At 45.3% G+C, this 18811-nt stretch overlaps 1 protein-coding gene and 1 long non-coding RNA gene across 5 annotated transcripts in view; both read right to left on the reverse strand.

Annotated features, from left to right (window-relative positions):
* The window catches only part of Fhos (Formin homology 2 domain containing), a 287057-nt gene that overhangs the window by 39731 nt on the left and 228515 nt on the right, over positions 1-18811 (reverse strand). For all 4 annotated transcript variants that reach the window (XM_076325750.1, XM_076325751.1, XM_076325748.1 and 1 more), the window contains 5 exons: positions 14887-15400; positions 13499-13761; positions 12145-12276; positions 10793-11129; positions 8887-9517 (listed from right to left, as the gene is read on the reverse strand). In XM_076325750.1, coding sequence (XP_076181865.1) covers positions 8887-9517; positions 10793-11129; positions 12145-12276; positions 13499-13761; positions 14887-15400 — 1877 coding nt within the window. The remainder of the gene's footprint in view (positions 1-8886; positions 9518-10792; positions 11130-12144; positions 12277-13498; positions 13762-14886; positions 15401-18811) is intronic.
* LOC143154013 (uncharacterized) lies at positions 656-5074 on the reverse strand. Its single transcript, XR_012993957.1, has 2 exons — positions 4957-5074; positions 656-855 (listed from the first exon to the last, which is right to left on the reverse strand). It is a non-coding gene; the product is annotated as an uncharacterized LOC143154013 (long non-coding RNA).

Consider the following 18811-nt stretch of genomic DNA (forward strand, 5'->3'; position numbering starts at 1 on the left):
TCGAACGTAATCGTAGAATCCTCCCGCGCGATTTCCACAAAATTTCAACAAAGACCGCTCGCTCGAGATAATTTTTTTCATACCAGACCCGAGGATCTCTTCCCGAAAGCATTAATGAGCACTTTGCGCGGCATTTTAATATCGAGATTCATAAATAATGTAACGGTAACTCGTCTCGTCGACGAACGAGAAATATCTCTCATTAGCGAGAAACCGTGGCCATATGAATTCCATTTGTCTAAAACAATTTTAATTGGTATCCGTGATTTCTTCCCGCGATGTAAATGTCTCTTTATTCGTCGGTAAATAGACGTCAGGCTTCTCATCCTCGTCGTCATAAATATGAATCTCGACGAGTCAATCGTCTTAAAGATAATCGACGATACGACGAGTTATCGACTCTCGACTGGTTTCCTAGTTTCGAGGAGACCAAACAACGAGAATCTTACAAAACCCACCCATCCACCCACCCCTACCGCGCCCGACATTTTTCCAGCGTTTCCTTCGACGAATTAAATTACTCGAAACGATCGATATTCCCAGTCACCGGTATTTACAGGGTGAGATCGAAGTCTATCGAGCCTCGTTAAATTTACAAGAGAGCGGCGGTGCAAAAAAAAAGTGGCCAACAAGGTCCGAGTGATTTTTATCCTCTTCAACCGCGTCGTCGTCGTCGTCGACGTCGTCGTAGCTCGTCGTCGTCGTTGCTCGTCGTCGTCATCGTCGTTTGCTCCCGTTTTTCTCCAAAGTGCTCGGTGTTCCGTAATTTTTCCCCGATTCGCGCCGTCTCTTTTTCATCCCATCTCACCTCCTGTCTCTCACTCGCGGAAGTCTCGACGGACTCTTTGCCCGGCACTAATTATTACCGGACTCCGGGGTAAATGTAAAAGTTCAAAGGACGAGCGGGCAAAAAGAATGGGGAGCACGGAGAACGAGGGAAACGGGGCAAGGTGGAGGGTAGCGAAGATACGCGGCAGAAAACTACCTACCCCTACCACCCCCGTGCAAAGAAAAGACGCAACGGGAGAAAGACGTGCACAGACGTGTCGTATTATGCCATCGTCGTTACGGCTCGCGACGATTCGGAGCGTGGAACGCGAACGAGCGAAACCGATAAAACCGGTATGTAATTACGGGCGTAATTAGCGACAAGCGGACCGTTCGCGTGGAATCTCTGCGGGTGGCTGGCGGCGATCACTGGAAGAATATTTCCACCGGTTTTCACCGACCGAGGGAAAACGCGTGCACGAGACACCGACGTTATCCGATATCGCCGCAACGGAGAAATTAATGCGCGCACGATACGACGAGTCACTCGCCTCGTTGAAATACGGACTCGCCGCGGACGATCAACAGGATCGTTCAGTCGAGAAGGAATAAAGCTCTCGGATCGCCCTGCTCGAGAAAATCGAACGAATCTTCGGTGAGGAATGTCGCGTGATTTCTTTCGGTTCTATCATTGACTTTGTCGTTACGAGGAAAAAACGACGATACCTCGGATATAGATCAAAATTGCTGGGATCGAAGTGATCGAGTGTCATTGTTAAGTTCCTTCGGTTCGAGAGATTATTTTCAACGATGTGTGAAAACAAGATCAATTTTTCATTCTATCGACTTTGATCAGTTTTTAGAAAACATTCTCTACTTAAGTATATCGATTACCGACCATCCTGATTTTCGAACGAAGACACCACTGTACCGTGGAACTAAGTTTCGAGGCCGATCTCTGAAGTTCAGTGTTTCGTGTATTACACGAAAGGTTCGAAGGTCCGTTTGGGTGTTTCAGGAACTCGTTTGACTTTCGTACAATGCGTTTATCGCGACAAAAGGATATCAAACACACTCGACAATAGTGGTTGAAATAGTACAACTGTGTAATGGATCCTAGTTGCGGGCGAAAATAATTGAAGCACAAGTGCTTCGAATTGCAGCTGATTGAACTGACTGATAGAAGCCTGATTGCTTCTGAATAACTGCATGAATGATAAGTGCTTCTACGATTAAACTGACTGATTAACCGACCGACGGAAGCCTGAGTGTTTCCCGGTGTTCTGATTGACCGCTGACTGCTGACCGATTCTTCCTACGCACGATCGGAATAAATTTAACTGGCCGCTCCAGGCCATCGAATAGTTATCCCCACCACGTCCCACGGCTACCCCCACCAGTCCATCCGTTCACTCTGTGCCTCAACTTTTCGCGCAAACCTTCAGCGAAAGGCTTTCTACCTCTCAAAGAAGCGGAGAAGCACTTCGAACGAGAAGCAGAAGATTCGACCGATGCGAGCCGTGATCGGTCAAGTGCCCTCGAATGAGCCAATTGATTCGATTTCGACTGTAGCTACTCGATTTATTTAAAATCGAAATCGAATTTCGACAAATTTGAAAAAATTGAACAATTATTTCTCCTATGTATCGTGCGATAAATATAAATGCAACGAATGCTCGAAGACGAGAATTAAAAGTGATATTTATTGTATTTATTTTTGATTTTTCTCAATGTACCGTTTAAAGAAAGAAATTTATTTACTTGAAGAACAATGCTATTTCTTTGAAGAATTATTTAAACCTAAAATTGTAAACACATCGTCAGAGTTTCCTTAAATATATCATGGCGATCCAAATGCACGAGAAACGAAGTTTTTCCTCAAATGTTCAAACGTTTCACGTTTAACGTTATTTCTGCAAATAAATTTCAACGTGATATTAACGAAAGTGTGCTTCTTTAATGGTGAATCAATAACTGGGAACGATTCTTTAAACATTTTAACGAATACCCGATTACAACGGATCGGAAAATTGTGCAGAGTTTTTGCGAATGTAAAATATCAATACGATAACAAATATAATGTAAAATAGAAATTGTACTCGAGGAAAGATAATATTAATTCCGAATATTGGTTCGTTTTTAGCAGAGAAATCGTTTCACCGTTCCATCGCATCTAGTTAATATTTTAAAACGATTCAAACGAGGATCTCCGTGATTGAAACGGAAGTTAATGTTTATTCGCGGCAGCGTGAAAATGTTTTCACGAAAGGACGGTACCCGTTCAATATCTGTCCCGTAATAGAAACTCGTTGAAATTTTTTCTCCGTTTTGTCGGAAAATGCTGGATAAACAACCGAGAATGGAAACCTCTATCGGGCTATAATGGAAATCTTTCGTAGAAAGGAATTAATTAAAACGAATGGAAAACACGCCAATACGATATAATAACCTAAAAATACGAATCCTATATGGCAACTCAGCACTGCTCGATTCGAGTTTCGGGTCTTGGGCAAGGAGTAATAATTTAAACGAGATATTACCGATTTCATCCATATGCTTTTCACGTGCATACCTATTTGTCAGAAAATTTGCTCGATATGTCCGCGATTTGACGCTCGCGCGAAACGAGGATTTACCAAATGCGAAATAGGAAAATACATACACATGCCCATTTCCGTTCTCTGATGAAATTTATTCGATGAAATTCAACGATGAAAGGCCCGATGAAAACAGCTTTCTACGAAAGGAAAAAAAAAACTTGCAACCGTTAGAAATGGTCAGGACAAAGGTAAATTTAATGGGCGGTTCGTTCGATCTCGAGCATATTTTCTAACGACGATAAATATCATCGACGCAACGTCCGTAATTGATTTTAAATTCAGAACGTAGCCACTCATTGGATAAATATTAACGACGATAAATAATTTCGAAGTTATTTTGAAATTTGCATTCCCATGTTTCTTTGCGTTTTAATCGCGAAGAAATGTATAACAGATGTCTGGGCAACGTTTTCGTTCGATGGGATACTATTAATTTCGATCCAATGATACTAGTACTTCTTTACCAAAAAATTCTGGTGTTTAAACATAAATCTGAGTCGGTATTGTACTCGTTCGATACTATACCATCTCCAGAGAAAATACAAATTAATTCCCCTAGGAAAAGATTTTCAAAAACGATCGACTCCGAGCTTCGAGCAGATCGAAAAGAAAACTACGGTACATCGAAAAGCGTGTGTCTCGAAAGTTCGTCGCGGTAATCGAGAGTACCTTTCGAGACCCGCTGAAAAGATCAACGAAACGTTCCCGAAAAAACTGCAAAAATTACTCGCGACTTACACCCGCGGGGAGCGTTTTCAATTAAAAAGCTCCCCTCGTTTAACGAGTAAATACGCTCAGCCGCTTCGTCAACCGCGCGTAGACGCAGTCACTTCCTTAAACCTCGGAAGTCTCATAAAACACCGCGGGAAGAATTGGAAGAACAGCGGGAAAAGAAAAAGGGGGGAACGGGAGAAACTTAAATCCTTTGAGCTCGTTGACATTCGTAGCTGACCAACGGCGTAATATTTTCTGTTTTTCTTCGGGACGTGGAAAAAGGAGAACCGGAAGCTCGACAACTCGGGGCTTTCCCGCGCTTTAAACAACTACGCCGCGAGGAACTTGCTCACCGATCCTCTCCCTCCCTTTACCGAGGGCAAACAGTCGCGCGATTCCAACGTATATTAAACACGGTGAATATTTTAATAAACTTGACGGAAAGTTCCGGTGGTAGTCGTAAAATCAAACACGTGCTCGGCTGCGTAGGAAAAAAGTGGCAAAGGGATCGCCTCCGAGGGTCAGGGCAACACGAGCAACGAGACTTTTATCCCCTTAAGCTTGGGCAAACGTTTCTCTTTGCTTCGCGGACGCGGAGGCTCTTGGGATCGAAATTCCGCGCGGATTCCGCGGCCCCGCCCGCGGAACGATGCCGCGGTTCTCTTATTTTATACGCGATCGAAAAATAAAGCCGTTTAAGGGCAAAGCGGTTTAAGGACACTTTCGCGAACCGGTCCGGATTAAACGCGTAATCCGTGTCAAAGGCACCGGGAGAACTGGAACGAAACCTTAGCAGATTCCCCGCCGTATCGTGCTGCACGAGTGACAACTTTTCTATTTACGCGGCCACCGTGATGCGGCTAACGTATAATACTTGCAACGATTCGACGAAAGGGACAGTGTATTTAGACTTTACCCGGTTGACGTACTTCGAATTCTGATTTATTAAAAGGGTTTTGCGAAATGTATTTACACGAACTGCGAGAGACCAGAACTCTCGACTGCACTCGTTCACCGCACCGAACGAACTGACGGGATTGCTCGTCCGTGCACGCCATGCCTGGCCGAGTCTTTGTCTTTCGACCCTTGTAAAAGAGATAAGGCCCGAAAACGTAAACAGACTGCCTCCCACCAGGTGTGTTTCAATACAAAGGGTTCTACGAGCCACGTTACAATACGAGAGTAAGTGCGTAGAGATCAACGAGACGAGATTGAAATTAGTTCGGCTTGAAAGTTGAAAGAAAGTGTGCAAAATACTCCGAACTTATTTTTGTAAGTCACGTTGGGTTTCAAGTTTTTTTTTTTTGACGATAATCGTATCTTCCTTTCCGACAAATTTTAAAGAATCGTCGGTTTTCAATTCGAGAACATTGTACATCTATAGATATCGGTTTGCAGTTAATTAATAATTTAATCCGATCGAGTGGCGATTTCATTTCGGACCGGATAATATAAAAATTCCTCTTGCTCGTGATAATTCATCGATGAAAATTTCACGAGGGGGTTTATTACGTCATTGTCGATGGATGAAATTAAATTTAGGAAGAATATAAAATCTTGATCCATTTCTATCTCGCATCGAATATTTATACAATTTGAAAGCTTTTATATATATGTAAAATGTTCGAAACGAACGTTACTTATTTTTAAATAAATTATTCGAAAGTACAAAAATGGAGATTACCGCTACGAATATTGAAGTGGCTCTGTATCCTTGCGATGTATCTTGAAAGGTAAATCGTGTATGTTTTCAAAAACATCAATGTAGGAATTAAAATTCTGAAAATTACTATATGGAAATGTCTAAGACACTCGAAGATAGGTCAACTTGTGTTTCCTTCCTAGACGCTATTTTTTTTTAATTTACAAATATTTGTTTCGTTCTTTCCTACTGCACGATGCTAGCGCAAGTGCAACCTACATGTATTTGAATACGAACAAACGATGAACGCGTTGAAGCGTCTCGACGACGGTTCGAACACTGTTCCTGGTCTGTGATTTTAACGCGCGTAAAAAAAAAAGAAGACGGAGCTTTTCGTCGAGCCTTTAATTCCTTCCGTTATCGCTGAAACACGTACGAAAGGGCGCGCGAAAAAAAGAAAGGGGAGCGGGGGCTCGTATTTAATGCAATTTCCAGCACTCCATTCCGGGCGGAGTTTGCCCGCGGAGTGTTTAATGCTCCACTCCACGACCGGTATCTTTTATTTAAAAATATCTCGAGAGGAACCGGCGACCGAATCCTCGACATCGGGCTAACGAGACAATAATTGCTGCCTCGCGGGAGGGAAAAATGTTGACAACAATTGGATAACGACCAGGTGAAAATTTTCGGCAAATGTTTGCTAATTAGAGGGGTGGATTACGGGCGAAACGAATTTCCCACGAGCACGAACGAAAGGTAGCATAAATTGCCGCCGCGGGGACGTGAAATGTTTTTTTCCGCTGAGTCGCGCGGAAATTGTGTCGCAAAATTTTTCCCGATGATTCAGCACTGATAAAGTAGTATCGGTGAGAGCATACATTTGACAAACTTTTAAATTCGATTTCATCGTGCACGGAATACAGAGGACCGTGTTTCACTTTTTTTTTTACTCACTGTTCCTGGATCATTCCCTCTATTCTTATATTGTCGCAAATTGATACATCGGGTTTGAAAGTTTTCCAATTGAAATAATAACGGTGTTGGAAACAATAACACCCTGTTTCGTGCAAGATTTCAAATCGATACAATTTCCATCGAACATCTCCGTGTTTTGTTGCAACGTTCGTTCTTTTGCCCAACACATTTCGGAATACGCCGCCAAGTTTCTGATATCGAACAAACGTGTGCCGTAAAATACACACCGAGTAGGAACGAAGTAATTCGCTAACCCGTTCGACAATTAGAACGACTCGCGTCGAGAGCTCGATTAGAATAAATCGGCGCACGAAAATACGAGTCACCGAGTCCCGTTACCCCGATTATTTATTCCCAACGACGATGGTGTACGATCGGAACGTTCCCGTTTCGAGAGTTACGCGATAAATCTTTTAATTCGTCGGGGAAAAATACTATCTCGAGCCGCGGTTAACCATGAATTGCCGCGAATAATGATTCCCGAGCGGAGAAACCGTTCGATGGGAAACAAATCGGAACGAATCGCACACGTCGCGGCCAACGAACGTCCCTTTGGACAATCGTATCGAACTCGATCGCGAAAAGAGTACATTACGCGCGAACACGAGCCCGAGAGACTCGAAAGCAACGATTTCCTTGATCTGACGCCTTCCAGCACCCGGTACGAAAGCGTTTCATCCCCTTTAAGCTCGAGGCAGCCCTCGAATCAGCTCGCTGGTTAACCAGCCACGTAGCTTTGTGTATTCTGGATTGTGGGTAGCGCAACAACGGCCGTGGAATTTCCACGACGATGAAAAGATGGCTCGTTGCGAACACGAGCGAGCGCGAACCGTAGAATTCGGTGTTTGGAGCGCGTGGTTACCGAATCTGGAGTGACTAACGTCGTTGTCCTCGTCGTTGGACGCGGTGTACAGGGCCCGAGGAGGTAGACACCAACGAAACAAAGAAACCCGAAGATTCATGGGGACAGGAGCGACGCGCAACGTCGCTTTTTACGCCAGGGATTCACCGGCGGTAATTAAATTTCCCGTCGGGGCGAGAGGATTTTGAGAAACCGCGCGAGAAACCCGAGGGATAAGTGGTTTTTCATCGACGCGAAGGGAAACAGGAAACGGTGCCGTGTAACGCGCATTGTTCCCGTGAACGGGGACGCGAAAGTTACGACACCGAAGCTCGCTTGCTCGGAAAGCAATTATTTTTTTTTGTCACCGGACAGGGATTTGGAATTCGGCGATGACATCGGTGTTTCGATCGCGCGCGGTCAAAGGGATCGAGCTTCTCTTTCAATCGTTTCGTCAAGGGGTGGAAGATTAAGTTACCGGGGCTGTTCTTTTTTTTTTTTCTTTTTCTTCTGTTCCTTTTGGAATCGAAATTACTCGGTAAAAGGACAAGCTGCTGCCACCTACTCGATACGCGCTTTCGGTTACTCCGTTCGATCTACGAGCGATCTAGACCGAGCGTCACAAGCACGAATCGAACCAGAACTATTCCACTAAGAATCGGACATGTAGAAACGTTCACGATTATAAACGTGTCGCGAAGACGCGCAATTCTTTGCTAGATACGCGACGGAATCGTAACGCGGGTCGAATCGATACTCTTAACCCTTTCCACTCGAGAGTCGATCCTCGACAGTCGTTTAATTCGGTGTACTTTCTCCAATTTGGGAAACCATCGTGGTTTGGAATTGAAATTAAAATTGAATCACTCCTTTCTTGTAAACATACGTATGCAAAACGTTGAAATGAAAATGTTCCGTTTGTAATTAATTAAACTAGGGGGTACTAGTTTCTGGTATCAGAGAAGCTTCGAGTGCAAAGGGTTAAGACTCCACGCGAGAGAAATGCTACCCAGGAACTCTGCCGATCGCTTCTCGCAATTCTTGGTACACTCGTGTCTACAGTTCCACAAAGACGTCCCTAAGATCGTGCAACCTTGTTTCTCACGCATTCTACAATTTAAAAATCATACCCTTCACTTTCCCCCGGACACCAAAGTCTAAGCGAACCCCGATTCCTCTAAACCGAATTTTCCTCGCTATTGCAAGAAACGCGGTCGATTCTCGCGCGAAACGTTTGCGAATCGCTCGCACGTTTCGTGAACCGAGCGAGAATCGAGGAGCCGGTCCCCGATGAAGAGGAAGCTGCTCTCTTGCAACGAGAAACCGCGTGAACGCGGATCGCTCACCTTGGTGATGAGATCCTTGGCGCGGCTCTCGAACAGATGCTCGAGCTTCTGCGTGTCAACAGGTACCGGGGAGAGCTCGTCCCATATCATCTTGTTTTTGTCGAGCCTCGACAGTATGATGGGATCATCCCTGACCTCCTTCCAGAACAGCTTCACGGTCTTCTTGCTCTTCTTCGTGAAGGTCGGCGGCGGACTCTTTGGCGTGTTGTTGCCGTCGGACGCGGTCGGTGACCTCGGTGACTTGAGATTCACGCCGAAGAGAGGCGGGGGGGCCTGAGGGAGCGGTGGTGGCAGCCTTGCCCCGAGGGGTGGCGGTGGTGGGGCACGTGCACCGCCTGGCGGCGGTACCATGGGCGGCGGGGGCGGTGGTACCCCGTTGGTCACGTTCACGGGACCGAGAACGTCGACCTCGTCGTCGGAATTCAGATCGGTGAAGTCGAGATCGCAGAGCGCCAACGGTCTCTTCAATTTCTTCACCAGCTCCTCCCAGTGCAGCTCGTTCTCCGATTTCTTCGCTTCCTGCAGCTTGGGCAGGTTGTCACCGGTAGGTGACTTCAGCACGTCCGCCTTCGACTTTGATTTTGCCAAGCCCTCCTTCGCCTTCGAGATCAAACCGCTCATGTCCCCTATCCTGGAAACGGGAAACACGAACGCCAGGGTAATCGATTTAGATTCAACCCGAGACAGATGTTTATTCATCGTAGTTACGTAATTTTAGGAGAGATTGGGTTTGGAAAACGTAGCTTCAAGACGACACTCGGCGAGCAACCAGCGAGGGTGATAAAAGAGAGGGGTCGGGCCAGACCCGACGAAAAAACGGGCAAGGGTTTTCACTTTTTCGGAGGGAAGGGCAGTGTTCAACCGGAGAGTGTCGAACCGAGGTGTGTTGAGTCGAGAAGTGTCCAACCGAGAAGGGTTGAGCGGAGAAGTGTCGAGCGAAGAGTCGTGAAGCGTTTCAGAGAGTTGTGTCATAGTCGCGTTGTTTACCGTTATTCAGATACTGGCAAAGTATCGATTATTTGTATCTTGATAAATTGTAACACGGTATTTCTGTTTCTCGGATGGGAAAACACGCGACAGAGAGGGTACGACGAGATTCGCGGTCTCGAGCGATTTTTTAATCAATTCTTCGAGTACGGTGTAGAATTCTGACACGCGTGGAACACACATGGTTGTGAATTTTGGATTTTCGTATTGGAAAGGAATCTGAAATTATTCGCAGCCAAGAAAGTAATTTTTTAAATAAGACTTTTCATTGCGTGTCATGGCTAGTAATTAAGAAGTGTATCGATTATTTTGAAAAGAAACTACGGGCGATCCATGGTCAGTTTCTTCACTCGCGTCGAAGTTTCTCGTACGAGCCTCTCCGATCGACGAACGTTTGGCACGCGTCCGAACAAACTTACAAACGACCTGCTCGATAAGACGCGAGGATTTGAAAACAAGTCGAGAATTTAGGATCGTCGAGCCGGAATAAACGAGTTTTAAATTAATAAATTAGCTTTCCCGGTGCTGCTGCGGCAGCCGGTATCGATTATCGGGTTTTCGATATCGGTGCACCGCGAAAGAAGTTTGCTCTTCGTTGGTTAAGATCGTGGTAATCGTGAAATCGCGTCTCGTATCCGGCGTTAAGAAACTCGAAACGGTTTAACGTACCACGAAAGTCGATTCTTGATCTCGAAATGGGAAACGTCGCGAAAGGGTTTAAGATCGAGAACCAATTCTCAGAAATTCGTTCACCGATCGAGTGGACTCTTTTCTCGGCCGGATATCACCGAGGAAGTGACTTCTCGTCGTGTTTCGCGGATCGAACTTCAAAGTCGCGTTTAATTGTTCGGCAACAAGGAGAACCCTGCGTTCCCCTAAGAGGCATTAATTTCGTTCGCGCGTCGCGCGACTGAATTACCTGGAAACCTTCTCCTCGACCGGGCTGCTCGGTATAAGATTTTGAGCCGCCAGCTTTTGTGTGAGATCCTTGACGGTTCCTTCCCTCTTCAGCTGTAAAACCACTCGACGATCCTCATCCTCGTCGGTGTGATTGCCCTCGTCGCACTCGACACCCTCGTCCGGGCTCTTACCGTACCATGGCTTCTTCTCCTCGGAGTCGAGTTTGTTCGCGGCGTTCATCAGGGGCGTCAAGTCCTTCCTGCTGTTCGTCCTGGACAGCTTATTCGAGGGCGAGTCCGCGTTCCTTTCGTACGACGTGCCGTTCGTGTACCGTACTCCGTTTGTCGGGAAGGGACCTTCGCAACGTCATTTCATCGATTCGTTAGTGCACCGTGCGAACGAAAATCTCGATAGCGAGAAATGACAGCGTTTACACGTTCGTTTATAATCTTCCGACCAAGTTCACGAAAGAATGAACGCGAACCTTGCGAACATTCGCTCCGAGCAGCTACACAATTCTCGAACGATTCTTTGCATCGATAGATCGTTAGTTCAATGTTTCCACAGTTGAATTGATCGACGTTAGAGAAAGCCTCGATGCTGAATCAATATCTTACAATTTGCCAACAAACATTACTCCCGAACGGATAGAAGAATTAAAGAATTAAAAATTCTTGCAGAATTATTTACGAGAACCGAGAGATTTTCACGTCTAGTGCTTTCTTTTTTTAAATACGAATCTCTGGAATAATATTAAAGATCGAAAGCTAGTTTACCGTGCGCGATGTCATCGATATCAAAGTATCGAAGATACGTTAAACTTGCATCCATGTCGTTTCATTACCTTCTACTATTACGTAGATTACGCTTTTCGCGCGCAAGTCGGCTTTCGCTTTCGTGACCCTGTACATCGTCATGGATGTTGACTCTCTTCGATGTCATTTAACGGACAAATTTTTCAAACGCGTACTCGAATAGTATCGAAACTCGCATCGAAATCGTCGAAAATGTACGCGAAAACGAGACCGTCGAAATGTTGCGAAACGCGAACCGAGGGGGACACACTCGTAGCATGGAAGTTGCGTAACGAGGCTCGCGCAACTTCCATCGCCTTCGCGTTAATTGTACCACGCGATGGCAAAATTTACGAGTTCCTTTCCATTGACACGTGTACCCGGCTCTCGTCGAGATAAACGGAATCGCGTCGAAACGCTCCGCGGAAATATCGTTCGCGGGAGATCCTCGAAGGATTCTTCTGGGTCGATCGCTCGTCGAACGTCGAAATCTCTCTATCGAGGATTCTCGTTCACCGGGGATAGAAGACGTGGAATTTTCGAACGCGTCACCGTAAATCAAACACCGATTACTAACTTTCCTGGTCGTCCGAGTGGCCCACGGACGCTCGCATATTCGCCGTAGCCTCTTGTTGCTCCCTGATAAAGCTCCTCTGTCTCTCGGCTCGTTCCCTTCGACGTCTTAACGCCGGTGTCACGCCAACGTCCACTGAAAGCCGTAATAAATCACTGCGTTTCTCAACTGTTCGCCGCTGATACACACGCCCCCGATCATTTTCTGCATCGACCTATAATTTACTATTTACCGAACGGAGCCGCTTATAAACGTCCGACCGTTCGCGTTCCCGACGAATAGCGCACGCTCGCGAACGCTCGAGAGCCTTTCGTTTGATTTATGGCACGCGACGTATAGATCGACGCGTCCAAACGACAGTCCCGATAAATTCGGTTCGTCACGCGTGTCGTTCCTTCGCGTTCCAACGGGAGACCGATAAAAACTCCAACGGATCGATTACTTCGTCGTTCGTTCCTTCGTTCGGGAAATTTATAGCCGTATCGACGAGGGAAACGCGGACGAAATTTAATCGTACGTTTACTCTCGATTCCGTTTCCCGTTAACCTTGTACTTAACGCGTTCACACACCGCGTTAGTTTCGCATACTCGGACGTACACGATATATGTTACGAACCGTGACGCGAAGAATCGAAATATTCGATAATTCGTCGGTGTACTTGTTATTTTGTAACGAGAGTGTATACATCAACGAGAGTGGATGCTATTTAAAAGTTCGCGTCAGATCCCGCGTATTTTTATCCGGAGAATCGAGATTTACAGAATAATTCGTAACTTTGGAGCGCTGATCACCAATGACCACCGTGACGTACAACGCGTCGACGTCTTTATCTCGCGAAGTTTACCGTAACGCTCGATTTGTCACTAAAGACGCGCGAAAACGCGACGTTTTCGAAACCGACCTCGGAGAAAAAACCAAAAAAAAAGAAGAAAGAGAACTAACCGCGCGTACTGGTATCGCGCGGACGAGTTTTCCCGCGACGAAACGCGGCACGTCCTCGATCACGGTCCCCTTGCAACGAAACTACGCTTTTCGCCCTGTCTCCGATGGCTGGTTTCCATTCCCCGCTTGCTGCATCCGCAACGGAACGCAACGGGCGGAGGGGATCTGAAAACCGCAAGGTCTCGCTCCCGAGAGAGGGACGATCCGTTTAACGCGGAAATCGCCGCTCGTGGGCGACGAAGCTTCGTATTCACCGCGCGGTCGAATCGTTAACGAGCGGATTTGTGGCCGATTGCATCGACGACGCGTTCGCGCGCCAATGGAAACCGAGAGTTTCTTCCAGGGAAGAAAGAACGAAAAAAATAAAAATAAAAATAGAGAAAGAATGAAATTAAAGAGGGAAGAACGCCTCACCTTTGTTCTCCTTGTAACTACCGTTCAGTTGAACCTCGCCCAGATGGCCCTGCGAGCTTTGGGAGCTGCTGGATTCGTCGTCGTCGTCCGGCAAACTCGAGTTGAGCGTGTTGTTCAAGGAGTTTAGACCCAACGAGTGGTTTAGTCGCGGACTTAGGCGGGCATTCAAGGACATCGACAACGGAGACGTGCCCGTCGAGTGTCTGCGGGATTTTCGACGCTCGTGCGAATCCACCAGGGACTTCCGGTTCCGCAGCGTCTTCCTGCGGGACACGAGAAACCGTTCCTTGTGAGCTGTTTGTAGAACCGATTAGAGGCTTTTCGCAGTGGATCTCGCGGTTCTGTTCGCTCGACCGTCTGTTTTGTTTTCATTTTTGCGAGCGTAACGCAGGCAGCTTTTCGATTATTTTCAACGATCGAGAATATTGCGACACTCAGATATCTCACGAACGAAAGAACGGTTTACCAGAACGGACAAAATTAGCGACGGATTTATTCTGAAATTTTTCCGATCTTTGTTTGGTTGAATTCCGAAATAATTTCCGATGGAATTATACGTGCGTTAAAAAATGATCGATTTAAAATAAAAGAAAACACGAATCTTTCGATATCGAAATTAGAATGGTCGATGAGAGTTGATCTAATCCTTAAAGTCGTCATTTTCGAAAGTAAAACTTTCAATGAAAAATTATTATATTCTCGACTATTGAACTACCCCATTTTCGGTTACACTACGATTCAAAGAAGAGCGTGTACGTAGCGATAAAATTGGAGTCAGTGATAAGAATAAACGAAACTTAAAAATTTCACGTATTTCCAACTTTATTGCTGCACGTTTCTTACGACAATCGTCCATCTTTCGATAAACGACGCTTTTTAGGATTATACATCCCCTACACTTTTATTTTCATCACTGGATAAAAATTCTCAATCTTTTCTCCTGGAAGTATAAAAAGTTCCTTCCGAAATTCGTTCAAGACCCGTGCAAAACTTACCCTTTCAACCCTTTCGCTACGACTATACTCTCTTTCTCTCTCTCTCGTTCCATCAATTAAGCACAACTTGAAATTATAGTCGCTCTATAGATACAATTTATATCAACCGTTACGTACTACTCTACGCCTAAATCTCTTGCTTGAAAGGTTCCTTTTTCGAAAAATCGTCGCGAAACTTTTCTACGCGGTGAAACGTACCCCCGAGGATCGTTCGCGCGCACCCTTACGGGGTTTCGTTGCAGCGGAGTGAATCGTCGTGGGGAAAGTCGGTACGAGAACGTTTCCCGAACGTCATCGACGCAATATTCCGTGAATCGTTGCACCATTGCTCGTCTTTTCGCGCGGTTCGCCGATTTTTGTACGCGAAGGAACACCGTCACCGAAAATCGATACCTGATGTTATCGTCGAGCTGACGGATAGGCGATCCCCTGTCGTTTCCATCCTCGTGGTGAAGCACGGCCTCGTAGATCTGGAACTGCCTGAGCAGATCGAGGTCGGTGCCCTGCTTCGACATGTACCTCTGAATGATGCCCTCGATCCCCTGTTCCTCCAAACAGTCCACCTGATCGTAATAAGTGTCCTGGTCCGGTATGCCGTTCAAACACTTGTTGACCAACGTCGTCGCATAAATTAGCAGCTCCGTATCCGCGGCGTCGTAATCCTTCAGAAGCTTCATCACGTTCGTCCAGGGTATCATGCCTCTGGACGTGTCAACGGACCGCACCGCTCTGACCAATAGCAAGCTGTTCGTCTCCACGTACTCGACGAACACCAGCAACAGCTTCAGGGCGGTCTTCACGACCAGTCGAAAGCGGCTGGCTATCAGTGTGTACAGCCACTGAACCGTCTGACCGTGTTCCATCACCCCATTCATACCGTCCACGTAGAGCATCACCTGACCGAGGGCTGTTCGAATAGAAACAGAAGACTTTGTAGTCGATACCACCAGGGATTGTTTGTTTGCCCGATGTACATCGGACTCGAATGAGGTAACGTTCAGCGAACGTTGCGACACGTTTGATAGCGCTTGATAGATTGCACGAAACCTTTCTTTTAGGGAATTTCGACTAGGTGTGTATATATACCGTTAGGTTGCTCGGAAAGTCACATTTCGTTATTTTGGTGAAAATGAAACAAGATTTTTTTTACAGTGTATAAACATTTTATCAAATTACGTATTCTACATTTTGGAAAATGACTTTCCGAACAATCCAATAGATCGTTCGATAAGTTTTGTCGTTCGATGAAACTTATTCGACAAAACTTATCTAACAACCTATTGTACGTAGAACTATCGGTTGGCTCGAGTTTGCAGACGTTGCGTCTCAGTTTCGCGAGTTGCTGGAAATTATCAGCGTTTTTGCAATGCTTCCTCCGTCGGTAGGTATTATCGTTGGTTAGTTTTCAAAGAAGGAATAACGTAACGATGGCACGAGCAACGAAATTAAAAATCGAATCAAAGGATTGGTCTACTGGGAAGGTCGATTGCGCGAATTTGGGAGTGTTTGCGGAGTTGGTTTCGAGATGCAGTCATAAATATTTACGAGACTAATTTCGTAACGGTGTCTCGTAAATTCCTTCAAACGTCAAAATATTGGAAACGGAGTAATTTCGTCGAGTTTGGATATTTTTCGATAGTTTCTAGCATACGGATTCGTTCTCTCGATCTTATTAGACAGAGAATTACTCCGTGAACGGAACAAAGGACCGCTTGAACAGTCCTAATATTCGCGCGGCGCCTAACACTCTGCGCGCGAGTTAAATACATACGCGCGTAGGATCGCTTCAACAATTTCACATGAATCATAACCGTGATGGCCCCTTTGTCTTCCCGAACAACGGAGTATTCCCTCGCGCCGCAACTTTTTTCGGTAAAAACACTGGGAAAAAAGCGTCACCAGGCTGACAGTCAACGCAAATATCCAATGAGGAGCTTTTGTCGCGCTCTCCGTCGGAGTTGGCATCGCTAGGGTAAAATCCATCAATCCTTCAGCCTGGTCGAGATCTATTTTGATCATTTTTTTTGTTTTTTTTTTTTGCTTTGTTGCGCCGCGCCATCCCGCGCCGTGTGTTGGATTGATTTTTTTTAGCCAGCTCGCGAGACCTAACCCGAACTCGAAAGCCACCCGCTCGCACGGGGGCAAGACAAATTTAAAAATTCGACGAGAAAACTTGCAACGCGATATTTTCTCGAAATGCGAAATGTCACTTTGCTCCGAAAAATGATTTTTAAACCGTGGTTACTTCTCAGAAAGTTTCCACTTTATAGTATTTCGTCGTATTTGTATTAATATTAGAAGTATTATATATTTGTATTAATGTTATAAGTATTATGTATTTGTATTAATATTATTATATGCATTATATATATCACGTAGAAAGAAATAACGAAGCGATCCAAATTAACGAAACTGTATCAATTTAAAATACTACCGTTAGATCCCATTGTTGCTCTACCTCTCTAGTCCCTAACACCGGTTGTCTATACTCGCTAAATTCTCTCAAGGCTCTTCCAAGCTCTCAAACTCTCTCAAGGTTCTCTCAAACTCCCAAACTCTCTCTCGTTTCACCACACACTGGCCATCTTTAAGGACTCTCACCTACGCGCGCATACACGCGCCTGTAATCGCTACTGAGCCACTTCGATATATGTACACATTCCTAAACATTTCGGACAAACTTGTCCTTGGAAAACACCGTCTCTCCTGAAATATCCGCACAATTATACTGCGTAAAAGTTTCTCGAAGTGGAGTAATTTTGAAAAATATTGGAAAATACTCGCGATCCTTGTGAGAAATGAAACATAAATTACCATGACGGAATAGTATCATTAATCGAACTCTGTATTCGTCGTTGCGGAATAAAAGTTCTTGGTTTTGAGAATATCGATCGAAAGGTTCGATCAGTAATATCAGAATATAATTCGAAGATAATTTAAGAAATTTCAAATTTCTACGAATCTCAAGAACAACGAAAATATATTCTCGAGCCCGGAAGTTACCGATTTTAAGAATATTGTTATTTTCGTTCGAAAATCTTTGGTTTCCTGGTTCGAGGCTCGGACGACACGAGTCGCAAACGAGGGTATCGGCACCGCGTCGAAAACTCGTTGAATTACGCAACAATAACCATTCTCGAGGAAATAATCAACACGTGGAACGAACGTAACATCGGCGTGTCAAAAGTTATAATTTACTTGGCGTGCAGCTACAAGTTCTAATTGAGCTTCGCGCACAGCTATGCGACAATTAATTATCGGGCCACAGTGGATTAACCAGTTCCCTGGTAAATGTGTACAAGTAGACGCGCAGGTAATCGCGGTAAACAGCCCTTATCGCAGATAAAGCAATGTTTACCGGTGGGCAGGTGCTCGCAACTCCTTCGTTGATGTTCTCATTTCTTGTCTCGGCTACGGTGCTCGCCCGCCTTTGCTGTAGATCTCTCGTAAATAATGAGAATGAACCTTTCCCCGAGGAGCTATTCTTCCACTTGTCGCAACGATTGTTCTTAGCTCGAAGTAAACGGTATCGAGATACCGAAATCGATCGAGAGCCGACACCATATTTGCGACAATTGTTGTCGTGTTCGACGAGTCGAAGATCCAGAGGTATCGGACAATAACGTAGCAAGCTTTCGCGAAGTAGTTTGAAGATTTTATCGTGGCTTTCGGACGTTCTCTACCCGAGACGTTCGTAACGAAAGAATACATCTCTTCGATTCCCCCGGTTGTATCTTATTTGTGGATGTTGGAAGACCGAAAGGGTACCGAAGTCGTTCTTTTGAAACGTAACTCGAAACCACGAACTTCCACATTTCGTTTGCGTAGAAGTTTTCGAGAAAGAGCCAAGAGAAATAGACCCTCCTGTAGAGATGGTTTTTATTAAAATAAAACAGCAGAGCGGGTACTCCGTTTCGGATATCGATACCGGACATCTGCTTAAAACATACAAACGAGCACTATTTCCATAAAATACTAGATTCGATTTTCCGCCAGATATTTATGCCTCCACGTATCGCCATTACATATCGACATTTCACGTATATAGCGAAAATATTGCGACCGTAGGAAATGAATATCTCCGATCGGTTGAAATAATGGTTATTCTAATTTCCATCGATAACTACGAATCCACCGTAGGCCGTGTTCCGATCAATTAAGAATTTAAATCGAAAATCGACTCCCTTTTATTTTTACCTTCTGTTATCACCGTTACGAAACAAAGCCGGGGAAGAAAAAAGAAAAAACACACGCGTGCGATTGTAAGCGCTCTTTGAAATGTACGCGACGTATAAATGTATTCCTATTGATTCACAGA

The sequence above is a fragment of the Ptiloglossa arizonensis genome, chromosome 13 (genome assembly GCF_051014685.1).
Source record: "Ptiloglossa arizonensis isolate GNS036 chromosome 13, iyPtiAriz1_principal, whole genome shotgun sequence".
Taxonomy (NCBI): Eukaryota; Metazoa; Arthropoda; class Insecta; order Hymenoptera; family Colletidae; genus Ptiloglossa; species Ptiloglossa arizonensis.